This window comes from Centroberyx affinis, unplaced genomic scaffold (genome assembly GCF_046629955.1).
Source record: "Centroberyx affinis isolate AG114_WGS23_722 - 3 ecotype Tasmania unplaced genomic scaffold, CSIRO-AGI_Caff_v1 ptg002232l_1, whole genome shotgun sequence".
Taxonomy (NCBI): domain Eukaryota; kingdom Metazoa; phylum Chordata; class Actinopteri; order Beryciformes; family Berycidae; genus Centroberyx; species Centroberyx affinis.
In genome coordinates this window covers 21,457-39,552 of record NW_027280530.1, presented here as the reverse complement: position 1 = coordinate 39,552, position 18,096 = coordinate 21,457, and the positions used below count along the sequence as shown (strand labels likewise).

General features: G+C 41.8%; 3 protein-coding genes across 3 annotated transcripts; 1 reads left to right on the top strand and 2 right to left on the bottom strand.

Annotated features, from left to right (window-relative positions):
* Positions 1-145: 145 nt before the first annotated feature.
* gpx8 (glutathione peroxidase 8 (putative)) lies at positions 146-2,305 on the top strand. Its single transcript, XM_071532678.1, has 3 exons — positions 146-404; positions 562-823; positions 1,698-2,305. Exons 1-3 carry the CDS (start codon positions 198-200, stop codon positions 1,859-1,861), a joined length of 633 nt encoding a protein of 210 aa, XP_071388779.1. The 5' UTR covers positions 146-197; the 3' UTR covers positions 1,862-2,305.
* A 7,715-nt stretch (positions 2,306-10,020) lies between these two features.
* mcidas (multiciliate differentiation and DNA synthesis associated cell cycle protein) lies at positions 10,021-13,393 on the bottom strand. The gene is made up of 7 exons (XM_071532657.1): positions 13,387-13,393; positions 12,923-13,039; positions 12,702-12,781; positions 12,109-12,169; positions 11,626-11,852; positions 10,651-10,761; positions 10,021-10,467 (listed from the first exon to the last, which is right to left on the bottom strand). Exons 1-7 carry the CDS (start codon positions 13,391-13,393, stop codon positions 10,021-10,023), a joined length of 1,050 nt encoding a protein of 349 aa, XP_071388758.1.
* Positions 13,394-15,014: 1,621 nt separating this feature from the next.
* LOC139655292 (cyclin-O) lies at positions 15,015-17,096 on the bottom strand. The gene is made up of 3 exons (XM_071532656.1): positions 16,743-17,096; positions 15,924-16,109; positions 15,015-15,807 (listed from the first exon to the last, which is right to left on the bottom strand). Exons 1-3 carry the CDS (start codon positions 17,094-17,096, stop codon positions 15,154-15,156), a joined length of 1,194 nt encoding a protein of 397 aa, XP_071388757.1. The 3' UTR covers positions 15,015-15,153.
* Positions 17,097-18,096: the final 1,000 nt, after the last annotated feature.

The following is an 18,096-nucleotide window of genomic DNA, read 5'->3' as shown; positions in this document are numbered from 1 at the left end:
TTTATTATCTGTTTATTAGCTAGAGCTATATCACGTATGAAATCTGAGTCCACCAAATTCTACGCTTTTATTTTGAAGGCGAAGGTACTTGCTTCCGGTATCTCCCTGGTTATCTCTAACTAGCTTGACGCAGCACTTTCCTCCGGTCCGCCCAAGAGACAAGAAACCGATCCCAGGTTCGTTCTTCCCCCTCCAAGATGGAGGCCTTAGGGGGCTACCCTACCAAGTCCTCCAACCCAAAAGCCAAAAAGTTAACGGTTCTTTTAAGCATGACAGTTGGCGTGGGGTGTTTGTTCCTCCTGCAGACCCAGCTGGTCAAGCCGAGAAAACCGAAGGACTTTTACTCTTTCGAGGTCAGAGACGCAAAAGGGAGAACGGTTTCCCTGGAGCGGTACCGAGGAAAAGTAAGTCCACATCAGCAGTTTGTGTGTCGGAGGAATCTGACGTAGATTATGCCCGAGTTAACCAGAGTGGTGGTTAAATGCAGGTTTCATTGCCTAACGTGCATTTTCTTTTAGCTTTCTTAAAACAGTTTTACTCTGTTCTTCTTCTTCTACACAGGCGTCTTTGGTTGTAAACGTGGCGAGTCACAGCGAGCAGACGGAGGTGAGCTACCGCTCGTTGCAGGAGCTTCACCGGGAGCTGGGGACTTCTCACTTCAACGTCCTCGCGTTTCCCTGCGGCCAGTTTGGGGACACCGAGACGGGGACCAGCCGAGACATCGAGGCGTTCGCCAAGTCCACCTACGGCATCACCTTCCCTTTCTTCAGCAAGATCAAAATAATGGGCACTGAAGCTGACCCTGCCTTCAAATTCCTCACAGGCAGGTTTACAAGCTGCCAGTTGCTTTTACACTGGAATAAGCTCAACTATGGCAAGGCTTACCCTATAACTGTAGTTAGGCTACTTGGTCATTTTAGCTCAAAGTACCATGTAATAAAATAACCACATCTGCAGTAGGCTACCATAAACAAAATAACATAACTGCAAAAGTACCACAAGGAAAAATAGGCTAGACTACTATGATTAGGATTCTAAAAAAAATGTAGGCTATGTTATTTTAAATAAAGTGCAAATTTATAATGCCCGCAATCCACAGCTGTTTTCGATAAACTATAGTCTGGATTGGACCCAAATGCAAACCGTAGCCTGTAACCCAGTCTGGGTTCTTCACAGAAGGAAGTGCAAGTAATGATAACTTCCTTTTGGATAATGTCCATCACTCCTATACATTTTTACTCAGACTCCTGTCTGCCAGAGAAAACAGTCTGGACCTAAACCAAACAACACAATCTGGGATCCTCAGAAAAACATAGAAGGAATGTAGTCTCTTGTATGTAGCTAAATTTAAATAAATAAAAACAAGGTTTAATCATAAATTTAAGCCATATAGGCCTAAAGGGAAATATCCCCATCTCCTATTTTAGAGTAAATTGCCAGTTGCACAAGTTAACTACGCCTGCGCTTAGTTGTTCAAAAAGTCTTTTAATAATTAAATGCTATATTTAGCACATTAATATTTAGTAGTCAAACTATCTGCACACTTTTAACGTCTTCTTGGCAGGTGCAAAAGGATAAAGACAGTAATAAATAGAACAGAAAAATTCCATGCACACTGCCTTGAGTCTAGATGTTCATCATTAGACTGGCTACATTTACGCTGAGCATCATGAGGCAACTTCCATGTTATTTTTCAGATTCTGTGCAGAAAATCCCGAAGTGGAACTTCTGGAAGTTTCTGGTGAATCCGGAGGGGAAGGTAATCCGGTTCTGGCGAGCCGATGAGCCCATGGAGAGCGTGCGGCAAGAGGCCACGGCGCTGGTGCGCGAGATCATCCTGAAGAAAAGGGTGGAGCTCTGACTGATAGAGACTGGACACATCTCTGTCTCTGCTTTGATAGAAGAACAAGTGTTGGACTGTGGACTGTTACAGTGAGTGTAGTTCGGTGATGTCTCGCTCTCAGCAACGTGCAGGATAAAAATCACTAGTTTTAGCCCAGGAGGTGATGAAATACATGCAAGATTAGTCGGTGTGTGCGCGCGCGTGTCTGTGTGTATAATAAGGACCATTGTGTGGGGAATAATGACCATCATCATGAACATTTATTATGACCACTGGTGCAACTGAAGGATTGTTTAGCCATTGAACTCCACTCATTTGTTTGGCCTAACCTGTACTTCTTACCATCTCTTCCAACTGTTTACATTAAACTGTGTGTCCTTTGCTTCTGACACTTGGGCAAGGTGAGGTGGAGCACATCACTTTAGCCCATTTGCCTCAGTATTAAAACTTTTGAAATATTAATTGCATCCCTGTAATGAGCTCAAAGTCTTTGGATCAAAGATTTCAAAATCAGAGAAGTGCTCGCATGTCACTTTGTTAATAACTGATTAGTGAATATAAAGTGTAAATGTTTCCTCTCAGAATATCAGATGGTGGGAAGTCAGATCAGATGCCTTGATATGGAAGTATGTGTAGCTTTAATCAAATCTATAACTCTCTGTTTTTAATTGACTGAATTAAGTGATTTTTAGCTGTATGGTTCCCCAGAGTTGCTTGTGTGGATTAACCTGGACAGCTGGAGGGCAGCAGCAGGTAAGCTGGCAAACACACAACCACCAGCTAACAAGACACTGCCTTCCAGCCACCCAAGAGGACAGCTGGGTAAACCATGTAGCCTTCATAATATCAAAGGGTGATATTATCTAAATTGTTCTATTTTATACAGGGCCATCATTACAAAGATGTTTTGCAGCCAAGCTTTGTTCAAACCCACAGAACTTTATTTCAAATTCTAGTTGAGATCACAACATACCAAATATGTCATGCTGAATTACAGCATATATGTATCAAGTGGTGCATAAACATCAAGATTTTTTTTCCATTTGATGTAATAGTGCAGCCAAAAAAAAGATTGTGCCTTGGGTTTGAATATTTCACTCAATATAAGTGTGCTATCTTCAGTGAAGCGCTGGAACGAGCAGAGATACAGAACATGTATGTGACATTGTCGTACAGTATGGAAAACAAAATTCTAACTTTGAAGCTACTTAAGAGGAAATTTAAGGGGAAACTCAGGGTGGAAGGGATTAAAAATGACAGCCTCTACTTTTACATCACCATTCACAATCACTGGATTTGCATTCCATGGGTTTAGCTTTGGAAGAGCAAATGACACCAAACCAGGAGGCTGGCATCTTTATGCACCTGATCCAAAATGTGTGAGTGTGAAGCCCGGGCAGCATGAGAGCTACAGTCTCTGCAGTGGTTAGTGGAGAAGCATCAAGCCTGTCAGGTAGAGTCCAAGGCAACTGTTAAGGTAGCAGAGCAGTGTGAGCTGGAAGATGTAACCAGCTAACATTACACTGCCTCCCAACCAGTCACAACGCTCATAGGCCTATATGCAAATGCATGGATGAGAGAGATTTGACTATGTTGAACTGAGTGGTTATCAATGTGCTGGGTGCAGAATTAAGTGTTTGCTTCAGTAGGTGGGACAATAGATACATTTCCTATTTTATACTAGTGTTGACATACTTTTGATTTTCTGTGTGAATAACATGGCATAAGAAGGTGTCAGTGTTGAAGCCAGTAGACAGCAGCAGTGAGGAGTGTAGCTGACAGCTGTCAATCAGTAACACGCAGCCAGCAGCGGTACACTGCCACACTGCCACCATCAACTCCATACAGTCCAGAGGAATGCAGATATTCCAGCTGAATTAGTTTTAGTAGGTCTAGATGACCTTGTTTCAATTTTGCATGAAATGAATTTGATATCAATTTTCTTTTTTCTGTATAATTGTTCACCTCTTACCTTGAAGGGGCCGTGTCTCCTCTTTCCTACAAAACCTCTCAGCAGTCTCGTCGTGTTTTCCTGCATGGCCATCAAAAAAGATTTTTAAAGACTTTAGTCACTGTGATGCTCACTAACTTTAAAAACACGTTTCTGACAGCTAAACAGCCTCTACCCAAGCAACTGAATCCCCACTTTACAATGCTTCAATTAGTATTTAATATAACTTAGCCTATTAGTTGTAGTAGCAGTCTAAAAGGGTGTGCTATTGTTAACCCATCTGTGTCTTCTTTGGGATAGCACACGTTAATGACAATAGATTTTAACATATGCTATTTCTAACCATTCTTGTGTTGGAAAGTAGCAAAAATGTGTGTTGTCCCAAAGAGCACAGCCTCCTTTTCACTAGTGTAGGCTAGTATAAATTGCCTAGGCCTACCTATTTTTTTTTTAATGAATTGCTTACCCATATATCTGAATCTCCACTTTTGACTTTCAGGTGCGTCTTCAGCTTCCATTCCATACTTCAGTAAGACACTATTAGTATTTCCTTCAGACTACAGACTGGTAACAGCTTCACCCAGCCGTGCCTTGTGTACCTGTCCTGCTGCTGGAGGAGGTCCGGCCCTAAATACGCTGCCGGGCGGATGGTGGAGCGGGAAGCTCCGTCCACCGCTCTCCTATTGGCGGTAAGCTCAGTATTTTTTTTTATCAGGGATTCCCTCCGCGTCCTGGTTTCTCCTGGAAACAAACGACACTAAGAGCGGCGCGGCAAAGTTTTAAAGGCGGCGGCGGCAACTCGGTTTATAGCATAAGGACTGACACATCACCTTTAACTCTACAGGCTGGAGCAGCCTGTCACATGCAGACTCAGGACTGCGTATTATGTCTTAATAATGATTGAGGAAAATAACTAGGCCTATTCTAAATTATTAGGCTATTCTAATTTTAGACATATCTCTATAAGGTATTATTATTGTTATTATTATGATTGTCTTTATTATTATTATTATTATTATTATTATTTTTATTATTGTTGTTGCTGTTGCTGCTGCCGCCGTTGTTGTTAGGCATATTATCAGGCAATAGTGATAACCCGATCTAATAGCCTAGAATAAACAAACAAAAACACTTTAAAATAAGTGTAATTGTTTCTACCATAAGCCCAGATATTCGTAAACTAGCCTATGTTGATTTTTGCCAAGTTAATTTAACCTGATTTGTGACAGCTTTTCCCTTTTAATTATTATTATCAAACATAATAACTTTTCGGTTTACAAGTCGTATCCGCGGGTAAATTTCCCCTGGCTTTCTGCCTTGCCTTTTCGCTGAGCCATTTAATGATAACCTGTAGGCCTGTGTGGCGCTAACAGGGCTGAAAGGCGCGACACGGGCTCGTTCTGCCACCTGCCACTTCCATATGCGCTCCCAGCCTGAGCTCGAGCCTGCATCTCTGCGACAGGTGCGTGCACTCAATGACGGCCAACAGATGCTGACAGTGTTGTGTAGTAGGCAGCGATGCAGAGTGGTAAATAAAAATAAAGAAAGCTGTGGAAAACTATTAGCCTACCTGACCTCCAGTCGGTGATTAGCATGGGGCAATCACCCACAAATATCAACAAATAGCCTATTAAATACTTTTAGAAAATGATGACATTTAGCCTACGCCCCCCCCCCCCCCCCCCCCCCCCCCCCACACACACACACACACACACACACACACACCAAAGACAATATTATTTTATATAACTTACATTAGTTTGATTAGGTGTATCCTACTATAAATTCACTTCAACTCCCTTACCCATCGTTTACTTGCGAAATAGAGTTTATCCACCTATAGGCTCACATAAATCTTTGAGGTAAATTTATTCTAAGACTATTCATCCTATTAAGTGGCCTTAGCCTAGTAGTAGTTGTATTCATCATAGTAAGCAGGTTATGAAACTGATGGCCTGAAGGGAGAAAGCATAAATGAATGCTTGATTTTTGTAATCCAAATAGAAATAGATTAGAACAAATTATTTTGTTTTCATGATTCTCTCTCCCGCCGGACCCGACCAGGTCAGGTTTGTAGCCTGCTAAGGTTTGGTTTTAGTCACCCTAGAAACTTACGGGCTCGTGTTTCAATATTTTTCTTCCCCTTCCCGCATTCTCCCCCGCAGTTTGGCGGTAGCTTAACCGGTCAAATGTGTCACACGCACACAAGAAGCTTAAACAAAGCTTTGCCCACTACGCCTATTCTCATCAGCCCAATGCTGGTCAATGAGAAACGGATTTGTTTGCAGTAAAAGTGTCTCAAGGCGCGCCGTGAGCTAAGCTGATGTGAGTTTCATGCTGTCAGGGGCGAGGCTTTGACAGAGAGAGTCTTGTTTGATTTACGTTGGCAGCAGGAATTTAAATTGTTAACGGTGGAAGTCTTTGGAAAGCCCATCAGTGTGACCCATAGGCCAGTCACATAGGCTATGAAATGTGTGACTGATGATTTGAAATGAGGAATAGTTTAATTTAACTATAATTCACTAGCCTGTAATTCACTACTAACTATAACATTAGAGAATAGATAGGTTTCACTCTTCTATTTCCACCAATGTTATCTCCCCACAGTGTAGACAGTTAACTGAACGCTAAATCAACAATTAGGCTAGATAGATAGATAGATAGATAGATAGATAGATAGATAGATAGGCTACTGACTAGACCTGTATAGTGCAATGGTGCATAAAGAGCAGTGAGATATTTGAAGAGTTTGATTCCAAAGTGAATTAATTTATGAAAATCGTGACTCCAATGATTGCAGGCATGAAATAAAGCATGTGATGGGCTACTACTAAAGTTATGAGTCATTTACAGACCTTAGACCACAGATTATAAAAAATGAATGTTTTTGATGATTGAATCATCTGCTATTTTTGAAATATTGACTGAATGATTTCAGGTTGCAAAATCTTTCCAAAATGGATAGTGATTTGTAGTGAAACCCTTCAGCAGTTATTAAACATGTACTGAAGATCAGGACACTTGTACCTGATTAAGACCATTTTTCTATGCACATGATGATGTCACATGACCACATGGGCTTTAGTTTGTGATTTAAGAGGCAAACAAGTTTAATGCTTCTGTTCTAAAATATATCTTGTGTACAGGCAAAGGTTGGGCTAATAGAAGCACAGGGTTTATCCAAAAGGCCACTCCACTGGGAGCCAGCAGAGCGTTTCAAATGGCTGGAGTATGCAACCACAGTGCAAAACATCACATCACTTGCTGTTTAAAAATATTAAAATATCTAATATTGAATATGAAATTTAAAATGTGAGATGATGGTCATTAGTACCTTCATCACCCGTGCTTGAGTTAATCTGGATCAAGACTGGAGCAAAAAAAGACATTAATATCATTATTTAAAAACTTTGTCTTTACCAAAATGAGAAACAGGTCATGATATTTCAGAGACAGGAGTACACACACACACACACACACACACACACACACAGGTGCAGGTGTGCCATATGATGCAAACGCTCACCCTTTCTCCCCCATTCATTCAGTTATTTCATTATTCTAATGTTCTGTCATGATGATGACTATTCTCTGATGTCATGTAGGTTCAATGTTGGTCAGACTCTGAAAATACCTGCAGATTGGTAAAGTAAATACTGGTCAACTTGTTATGATTGGTTAACTCCAGGTATATCACCACTGACAAGCATAGGAATAACATATCATTGCAAAGATATTACACCTCTTTTTATCAGAAAATATGACTATGAACTTAAACACTGAATTTAAACACTGCAATGTAGATGAGTGGTGCTAAGTTATCTTTGCAGTGTTTAATTCAAGACATTTTCCAGTGAATGTGTCATGTTTAATTTATTAGATCTATATTTAAGTGTTAATTCAGAGGTGGGGAGGCTGTGGATGAACTTGATATTTCACTGCTGTTACTGATGATAAACTCAGAGCTAAATCTTTGGAGCATTTTGACATTTTAACCCTAACCCACCGACAGATTTGTCAAAGCCAAAACCTAATGCACTGGCACACATGGGATTTGCCTCCCCTCTAATGCAGCTGGGAGGCGATAGTTTAAAGAACTTGCACAATATGCTTCACCTTTTCATTTTGACACCTTTTCAGGAAGCATCGACACAAAAGCAGGATGGAGACAACTTGAGTTTTTAAAAAAAAGACTCATTAGTTAAAGGTAGCAGACAAGGAGGTGATGCAAGTGCAGTTAAATCTGAATAGAGTGCAAAGTGGAAAAAACATTCACTGTTCTAAAATATTTACTCAATGAAAGAGTAGAACAATGCAGTAAGGAAATATAATAATAAATAATAAATCACAGCATATACAATTGCAAGGTGAAGTTTAACACAATGAGGCATTGCCTCTGCCAAAAATGCATGTAAAACCACAACAAAATACTTTCACATTGTTCATCTAAATTAAACATTGGTATTCTCTTTGTATGATCAACTGATCGGACTTTAACACATTTCCTTGACAGCATTGTTGACATGCCTCCATAAAAAATACCAACAGACTAGTTGCAATAGCATAAATCACAGACTTTTTCAAACCACGGGCTATTTCAGCACCATTATGAACCTTCAAATATGCATATTTTGTATTGTTGGAAAGATAAACTTCTCATCCTTCATTGAATTCATTCAAGTAACAGGTACAAGTCCATTTTAAGGACTTCATAGACTATAACAATATGTATTTGAGTGACCTTATCAGTGTAATATGAACACAACCGTGAAGTAAGCTTCAATTTCTAACTTTTTTGCTTTGTGCTTTAATACATCACCAAACATTTTCAGCTATATACATCAGGGTGATATTTCATAATCCAACTTGAATTCTTCATCAACTCACACGAATGTGCCTCGTTACGTGCTGTGATGTAACTTCCCATGAACTTACAGTACGGACAGTGTCGGGCTTGTGCGAACACACTCATCAGGCCTCCATCTCATTATCAGTATCTTCTTATCTTCATTTGTGTTGTTAAATCCCCCTCAAACACGCACGCTCATGACAGCAGTACTGTAAATTATACTGGGCTGGAGTGTTGCCTTCGGTGCTCTTAAGCAAACAGACGAAGGTTGTGGAGTTTGAACAGGTGTCTGAGCTGAGGTTTGACGCTGTCCTCTGGGCCATTCTGCCTCACACACACACACACACACACACACACACACACACACTTTTTACAGCTGAAGCCCTGAGCAGTGAGGGTAAAGGAAGGTTACATCACAGCTACACAAAGGTCAGAGGGTCACATCCTCTCTAGATTAGTTTATCTCATCTTCTTGTTTTCATTTCCTCACTTGTTCTAATCCAAATTGAAAAACAGAAGTTGCAAAAAGTTGTTTGGAAATATAGAAGAGTCATATCCTCCGAGTAAATTACCTTGAATCTTTTTTTCCACTGAATACACTTTTAATCCAGCTAAGCCGTTACCAGAAGGGTTTATATGATATGGTTTAATATGTCAAAACCCGCAATTTGGAAAAATCGATTTAAAAAAAGAAGGAAATGAACACGGATGCTGACTGCAATGCATCATGACTCTCTGGCCTGTGTCAGACCACACAGCCACTCAGACGGAGACAAACGGGAAGGAAGTGCCTGCTGCTTAAGAAGGTCATGGGGTTACATTTGTTTTGCTGCTCAAACAAGGAAAGTTCTCAGTGAAAACAGTTTCTTTCCATTTGTTTATATATCACCTAAGTTCTCCTTCTATAATAAAATCACTTTAAAGTCAACTTTAAAAATATTACTTTTCATTACATTTTTTTTATTTTGCAAACTTTGGAATCATTTCTATTTTTGAAACAGGTGTGAAACACATATAGTGAGGTGTGAAAGTAAATATGACATTGTTGCAGGCTGCATTGTTTGGTTGAATCATTACATTTTGGGTCATGTAAACAGAAACACAGCGTAAACAAAAGCTTGGGCAGTATTATTTCCTTTGTTGAGCTCCAGCTCTGGCTGATTATCTTAACAAGCTACCTGAGGAAGACACTGTTTAATCATTCACAGATATCACTATAGGTTATTAGCTAAGCATTAGCAGTAGTTGCCCACCCACACTTCCTACCAGCCTTGAATGTAGTCCTATGGCACCTTAAAATGGGCTACTGGACCCATTAAAATAAGTATGGTGGTTTCTGGGAGATTGTGATACTTGCTCTATATGCTAACTCTGCTTTCAGCTGTGGTCGGGTACCCAGCGAAAGCGGTATCCTCCATGCTGGGTCCTCGAGGTGAAGGCACGTCCATGAGGAAACACCTGGGTTCTTATGGTGCAGTGTTCTCTAATAGAAGTCCGGAAAGACGAGTCGCTCTCCCCTGCTTCTACTCCATCCACGCTCACACTGCCACTCTTGGCGATTGAAGTCTGTAGGGATGAGAACGCACCGTACATGCGTATTGTCTCTGGTTCCTGCTGCGGTCTGGGGCCGTTAGCATTACTGTGCAGGACAGCATTACAGCGTGTGCTGATGTCCCTCAGGATGTCCTCTACGGAGCCGGACGGCTCTGCTTCACATTCCTCGTTCAGTCGCTGCCGCTTGCAGGGACTCAGTGAAGCAGAAGTTTTATCACTGCAAGGCATCACTGGTTCTCTTCCACTTGGGTCTCTGACGGTCATCAGCTTCTACGAGAGAAAAGGATGGAAATGTAAAACCCACAGGAATAAAGCTTGGACATACATTTATGAATCCAGGTTGAAACCGGGTGTGTGCATGTATGTGTTTGTTTGTTTGTGTTTATGTGTATGATTGTGTGTTTGTGTGTGTATCTGTCTGTCTCTCCATCATGTCTCGCTCTCTGTACTCACTTCAAGCACGGAGGCCAGGTGCTTGGCACGGCTGGCCAGCTCCCTGAGGTGAAGGTTTCTCTCTTGGAGCGAGTCGATCTCTTCCTTTTTTCTGTGCAGAGTGTCATGGAGCTGCAGAAACAGAGAGACAAGTCTGTTCCATCATGCTGCCTGAGCAAACTGCCTGGCCACATTACTCAGTCCTTCTCCTTGCCTCAACATGGACCTGTAATCCAACTACACCTACTGTACATGGCAAGTGTGTCTGCTTACATGGGTTTTTATGTGTAATGACGAGCAAGGTACTATGCATGTTGCACTAAAGTGTAGTACACAATTGTATTGCAATGAAGAAAGTCTTCCTAACACGTTATCTTTGTGTTTAGATACTGTTTAGATACTCGCTGCTGTTGTGTGAAAACCTTGTAACGCCACTTCCAGTGAGATTTATGTTTTAACTTTAATTGAAGGATTACATGGTTCTCTACTGAGACAAACTCTACAACCCCGCACCCTTATAAACCACATTGGATGAACTCAAAAACACAAAAACATGTGGTGGTGAAGGTAAAACCATGTTTGTTTTTCTTATTTCGCTAAAAGGTGACATTTTGGAGATACAAAGTTTTCACGCAACAACAGCACCAAAACTGAATGAATGAATAAATGAATGAATGAATTAATTAATAAAATAATCAATCAATCAACTAATCAATCTTTAAAAAATCAAAATCAACTAAAAATTTTGACCTGATTTGATTTTGATTCATTTGGCCATTAGCAGGGGCTTAAAATCTCTTTTACCACTCGACACGTTATTTACCACATAGTTAGAGCCATCATCATATATTGCACCTCTCATATCCATCACATGCTGTGTTATGTGTGGCATAATGGTATGCTGAATTGGATCCAAATAAAGAAGGAGATCAAATAAATGTTGCATTATTGTTTGTACCAGTCATTCAGTCCTCAAATCTTAGTGTGAGGATTTACCTGATTGTTGACTTCCATGGCATCTTCCAACACCCTGCCTTGATGCCAGGCCATGCCCTTCCAGAGAGCTCCATCCTGGGCATGGGGATTGCCTGCCGCTGGGGACGAGTTATGGAGAGCTTCCTCTGGAGAGAAGTCCTGGTGTGGGGTGAGGGGGGGTATGATGCAGCCCTGGAATGGAACGAGTCCAGCAGGAGACAGACTGCTCTCCAGTGTGGCAGGAGAATCTGACAGAGGAGACAAACACCCAGGGGTTCAGTCATCAATTCTTTAGAGGTTTTCCAGGTTTTCCTTAACACCAAAGATGATGATGTTGATGATTATCAGGATATCATTATTATTATTAGCAGTAGTAGTAGTAGTAGTAGGAGGAGTAGCAGTAGTAATTTAAGTAGTAGCCTATTTAACAGTATTGCACACATTCATAACTGGGATTTAAATGTTGTATCTCTCTGCAGTTGAAGCTCTGTTTGGTTTTCTCACCTGCCAGGAAGTCCAGCGCATAGTCTCCAAAGTCTTGGTCATCTCCATCAGATTCGGTCACCTGTGGGCGATTCAAATGAACGATTAAAAACAGCTATATGAATTTATCGATAATCCACCGAAAAGGAAAAACATAAATGCCCCCAGATGTATCTGTTCTACCTGAAAATCCCACCAGGACCAAGAACGGTAATGTGGGTTCATAGCGGAACATGTCTCGGTGGTCATGGTGTGTGGTCGCGTAAAGGCGCAGGATGCAAATGTGTTTTGGGCGTCAGGTAAGCTGTGCCAAAGTGGCAGTTTGTGGACAAAACTTGTGAGGTCCAGCCAATTAGGGGGAAGGCTCTGTAGGCTATAGGTAGCCTGCGTGTCATGCGCAAACTACATTGCCATTCGTGCAGAATTCCAGCACTCTCCGCACTGTGTCAAACATTAACAGCATGGGAGTGATGCAGGACTCGCACTGCAGGTAGAGGACCAGATCCCCCCACTCTCGCAGGTGTAGTAACATAGAAATACATGCATTTACATAAGCAGCATAATGTAAGAACAATTCAATGTCTTACATGAAAAAATAGTCAGTTTTTCCTCACCTGAGAGCCAAGGGAGTCGCTCTCCCGTTTGGCCACAGACGCGCAGTCTTCCAAATCATCCCATGCAATTGTTGAAAAGGCTGTAACACAAGACAAGCTTGGTGTGACTGGATGGTTCAACCCTTGGAATCTATTTACACTTATGGTCAGTCTTATAGATACATGCTTATATGTGTTTAGACATGCGTCAAGTTCAACCATGATGTGACAGATGTGCATACCCTGTTCAATGATGCAGGGGAGCTTGTCGATGTACACGGTGACCGGACTGCTGCTCCTCGGCATCATCACTTTGCCCTGTAGGTAGGAGTTAAGTCTTTTAATGCAACACAACGTAGCTGCATTGTGTGTGAAATGCTATTAAGAAAGATTTCATACCCTTTTGTCTGCTGCAGCGCTTCTCCCGTGTTGGCCCATTTTGTTGGGACAGATAGCACCAAACACCTTTCTGTCTCTCTGCATTTTATCAGTCCAGGTCTGGCTGATGCTGGAGGACTGAAGCAGGACATGGTTTGATTTAGAGTTGATATAGCCGACATTCTCCCGGTTTGTGCCGCTCCGTGCCGCGGCCCCATAGTTTTGGCCCAATCAAATGCATTTATTTGGTCTCCAGGGAGCGACAGCGTCCTCGGAGATTAAGTTGGTGCAGGCTAACGGTTTTCTGGCCTGAAGTGTAAAGTGGTACCGCGCATAACGGCGCCATTACAGCAGGTGCTCCGCGTCAAACCTGCCCTCCGCCTGGGGACCGCGGGCCAGATTGTCCCTGCGCCCTGCCAGGTCTTTCTACTAGTCTGTCTGTGTTATTAATTTAACACATTCACTTTTGCCTTTATAGTCTATAAGCCACTCGAGGCTCTGGTTTACAGTGATTTTGGAAACCATCTTAGCTATTATAAAATCACTGTAAATCACGGCCTCGAGTGGCATATTGCTTTCAGCCAGAGGAAATCTTTTACTTTTAATCAATTATGATTAGAATGGTAACGGAACTATCCGTTTTACAGTTTATAATCACGGTACGGAGATGGGTCTTTTTTGTCCAATTGTGCGTAAAACACCTACCCAAATTAGGCCAAGGCCCGTGGCCACATTTAAAGCAAAGTGGAAAAGGAAAAGAGCAATTAGAGCAGACAGCTCAGCAAACACTCATGACAAATGTGTCTATTTGTAAACAAACAAGAGCAGGTCTACTTGGCCCTTCACACTGAAAGCACCTGTGTGGTCGACACCGTGTCAGCAGGTCGAGCTGCCACGCGTAATGGATTATCAGCTAAAGCGCGCTCAGTTGACCAGGCTGTTGGCAGAGTTCACTTCAAAATAATACAGGCAGTGATGCAATGGTAAATAAAAAAGGTGGGTAAACTATGACCTGCAGTCAACAAAAAATCAATTATATTTTCAGAAAATAACCTATTCATTTATGCTTTATCCCTTATCCCTGCTATTATGTATAGGCTTATTCGATTTATGTCAGTCTAAAAAAGCTGGGCTAACTATATTCTGCAAATAAAAAGTTGGGTTAACTGACTTTAGGTGGGTTTGAATATAGGCCCATAAACATTACATGAAACTTTATGAACAGTTTGAACATAGTCTATCCTGTTGCCTGTATTCTCCCAGCAATATAAAAGAGCGCACATGCTCTCATGCCATATTGAGTAATAAAATCAAAACATTGCAGGAGAAGGCTTGGACTGAGACAAGACACCCTGCTACACCACAATGCCAAAACATTTAACTATATGAGATGCCGTTTTTTTGTCAAATGGTATGATTCCCTTGTTTATAATGAAGCCTCTGTTTTAAGATCTAGGCAGACCGCTCCTTATTCTTTAATGAAAGTTATCAAACATCATCATCCCATAGCCTGTAAGTTTAGTAAAAAAATCCATCTGATTTGTTCTTGGTCATGTTCAAATACCCCCATTCACCCATTCAGAGCGCAACACCAATTCATTTACTGATCATTTATTTCATAATAACATTTCCATTCATTGGATGTACATTTTTCCAGGGCCTTCATAAAACAGGCTGCAACAGTAACATCCAACTCTCCATCAGAAATATCTAAGAAACCAGCTTCAAGTCATTACACGAAAGAATGAATGTGATAATTTACTGATTCAGATATTCATTAATTAAAATACAAGAAGATACGAATATAGTGCATTGATAAACAATAGGCTACTCCCAATAAATATAAGACAACATTGCAAAAATGCAAAACATTCAGTGCTTCAAATCAGCTTTGACTAACTGTCTATGAGGTATACATGAGGTTTAGTGACAATTATATCAAGCCTTTCTCCAGAATGTCACTTTCTTCTTAAAACATATAAAAGCATGCATGTAAAAGCATGTGTTTGCTAATATAACAGAATAATGAACACCAATAATGAAGAGGAATTTGGCATTTGAAAACATATGTCTTTGCTGACATCAGAATCATGTACTAGCACGCCATGGTCGACATCACTTGCAGCGTCTCCTGATTAAGTGACACCAGCAGCTTCAAGTTCTCTCTGCATTCCTGGGCCAGACCGCGGCTGTGGCGGTCCTGAGCCACAGACAGCAAGTGACCCTGCACTGCCGTAGATCCGCTCTCAGACGGCCCAAGGCTTTCAACTGGTTGGGCCGAGGCACAGTCTGTCAGTGATTGCTTATTGTCACATAGTTCATTCACAAAAGTGTCCCATTGGTCCTCCTGTGAGTGGATGAGCTTATGTGTTTCAGACTGGTCAGTTTTCAGTAAGTCACTGGCTATCCTCAGTGCACAGCCAGCAGTCAGGGACGGTGGGTATTTGTTGAAGGCGTAGTCTGCCAGACTCAACTCGCATACCCTTCGTGCGAGATTGCTGCATCGCCTGGGCCTTTTTGTGTCCGGATTCTCCCTTGCCGACCTGTTGCCGCCTGCGTTACTGGCCGCAAGCCGGGTAGCTTCACTGCAGTTGGTGTAGTAGTCCAGGAAGAAGGCGAGAGTGGGGGCGGCAAGGCGGAAGTTGAGACGGAGCAGGATGAGACACTCCAGGTTACAGAGCTGCTCTTTAGTGAAGGCGTCACAGCACAACGACAGGAGCTGGCTGATCCGCGGTGAAAACACCTCCACCTGAGGGAGAGAGGGACAGGATCGTACCCATGGACATCCAAACACACACACATATGCTAATCTGTTTTTCTTTCTCTCACACACACACACACTGACACACACACTCAAAGACCCACCTGTTTACTAGCTAGGAGAAGTGCAGTGACGCCCAGTAGCTGGAAGCAATCGGCAGCCACCGGCGTGGATGCCAGGAACCTGTCCATGATGTTCACTGCCAGGCAGCAGCACTCAAAGGACAGGCGGAAGTGTCTATGTACAGGAATGAGCCAGCTGACCAGTTTGCACCGTGCCTCTGAGGTCAGCTGCGTGGAAAACACAGAAAGTGACATCAATTTTCCAGTGTTCATAAGTGTTGATTTTTCAGTCACAGTGTTGCTTTGACAAGTGCTGATTGGAGTGTCTGTCCTCTCATAGAGCTGATATGGCTTCAGGGGTGCCGTTCAAAACTATCTAGAAGTGTTAAGTTAACTCCGATGGTTGTAGACTTTTAAACAATGGCATAGTGTGGATTTTTACACTCCCAGAGTAAAGCTAAATTGTGTGCTTTAAGCCATGGATATATCTTCTATCTATCTGTACCCATCCTGCATGAATATGGCAGGGGTTCTCAAACTGTGGATCAACCAATTAGACACACATTAGGCCACAACCCCCATTTGTTAAGATCTTGTTCCAGGGACTTACCCAGTATTGCAAGATTTTTGTTGTTGATGTTTGTTGTTATTGATTTTTATTGACCACAGACTACAGAGATAACAGTGGAGAGAGGGAAAAATGATTAGCCATTTATAAATTCTCCAACTTGAGTAATTTGTAGCCTACTGAATTAAATTATAATGAAATTAAACTTTCCCATTTTGCTGGAGACCCCTGGAACACCCTCAGTGACCCCTGGGGACCCTGGACCCTACTTTGAGAACCAGTATTTTTTTTACCTGTGGCTGGCGTGCCAAGCATTTGCAGGGATGAAACTGCTCCTCTTTTTCCTTTTGAATCTTGTAACCAATATCACCGTAGTGGCGATGCCAGTTTGACAGCTCTCCCACAGGAGTCTCATCTGGCTCGTCCGGACGTAGCGGGGACACAACGGTCCGAACCGGAGATGCAACCGGGGAGGTTAAGGATAAGTCCTCCCCGAAACCGGAGTCGCTCAGCCTGGACATGATTTTCTGTTTTCTGTGCCTGGCGGTCTGCTGTTGTTGAACCGGTGTGAGCGCTTCTGTCTGTGTCGTTCTTCTTCGTTTGTAAATTGTCTCGGAGCCGCCCTCACCGCTCATGAATGACACCATTTTCTTGTATCTGTGCCGGAGCCAGTTAGCGCTGACTCGTCCACACTGGCTGCTGGTACCGTACTGTGCACGGACACCGGGCTTACAGCAGGCACTTGGACGGCGGGGGAGTTCCGTCTGGTGACGTCAGGTTTCCCGGGGTCTTCCCCGCTCTGACAGCTCGCCCTCCGCCAGTCGCCCGGAGCAACCGAGTCAGCTTTTGTTCAGTGTGGGCTAACACAAAGCAATCATTAACAATGATTAAGCAACACCATGGGATATTTCCTCATCCTTGTGCCAAAGTGTAGATGCCATTTGGCACACTAAAAGTTGAATGGTTTATTTTTTTTGTTTCGCAAAATATTCAAAATTCATATAGCCTAGATATTTGTAGGCTATATGACTATGTGGACCTAAATGGACGAAAACTGGCCTAGTGAGAGGACACAGCCATATGCACACTAACCTCTAAACCTCTATCATAAATAAAATATAATAAAATAAAAATAAAAATAAAGAAATAAATAGCCTACTAAATATTAAATAAATAAAAATGTTAAATATAAATAAAAATACATAGGCCTACAGGATAATAAATAAACATACATAATGTAGGCTACGTATGTATATCTGTATTATATATATATATGTAGGAAGAGAAAGAGAGAGAGAGAGAGAGAGAGAGAGAGAGATGTACAGGACTTTTCAAATTTGCCTTCCCTCTGTCTTCCTAAACTCGGAGCTTTATGTTTTAATCAATGTTTCGCTTCTGTTTTCTTTAGTCTGTTTTGTTCGTTTGTTTCGTTTTTATTGTACCTTTTTGTCTTTGAGTACCATGAAAGGCGCTTAAAATAAAACTAATAAAAAAAACTAATAATAATAATAATAATGATAATAATAATGATAATGATAATGATAATGATAATAAAATAATAAATATGGCCAGGGACGACATATGAAAACTAGCCTAACTGGCAGATTTACAAAATATTTATTAAACTAATGAGAGAGAGAGAGAGAG

Coding starts and splice junctions, on each gene's coding strand:
- gpx8 (XM_071532678.1), top strand. CDS start 198: ATGGAGGCCTTAGGGGGCTACCCTACCAAGTCCTCCAACCCAAAAGCC. Junction 405..561: donor TGGAGCGGTACCGAGGAAAA/GTAAGTCCACAT, acceptor TCTTCTACACAG/GCGTCTTTGGTTGTAAACGT. Junction 824..1,697: donor TGCCTTCAAATTCCTCACAG/GCAGGTTTACAA, acceptor GTTATTTTTCAG/ATTCTGTGCAGAAAATCCCG.
- mcidas (XM_071532657.1), bottom strand. Junction 12,782..12,922: donor CCCCTGCATCATTGAACAGG/GTATGCACATCT, acceptor CTTGTGTTACAG/CCTTTTCAACAATTGCATGG. Junction 11,853..12,108: donor TGCGCTGGACTTCCTGGCAG/GTGAGAAAACCA, acceptor CTCCTCTGTCAG/ATTCTCCTGCCACACTGGAG.
- LOC139655292 (XM_071532656.1), bottom strand. CDS start 17,096: ATGGTGTCATTCATGAGCGGTGAGGGCGGCTCCGAGACAATTTACAAA. Junction 16,110..16,742: donor GCTTGGCACGCCAGCCACAG/GTAAAAAAAATA, acceptor TTTTCCACGCAG/CTGACCTCAGAGGCACGGTG. Junction 15,808..15,923: donor TTCTCCTAGCTAGTAAACAG/GTGGGTCTTTGA, acceptor TCTCTCCCTCAG/GTGGAGGTGTTTTCACCGCG.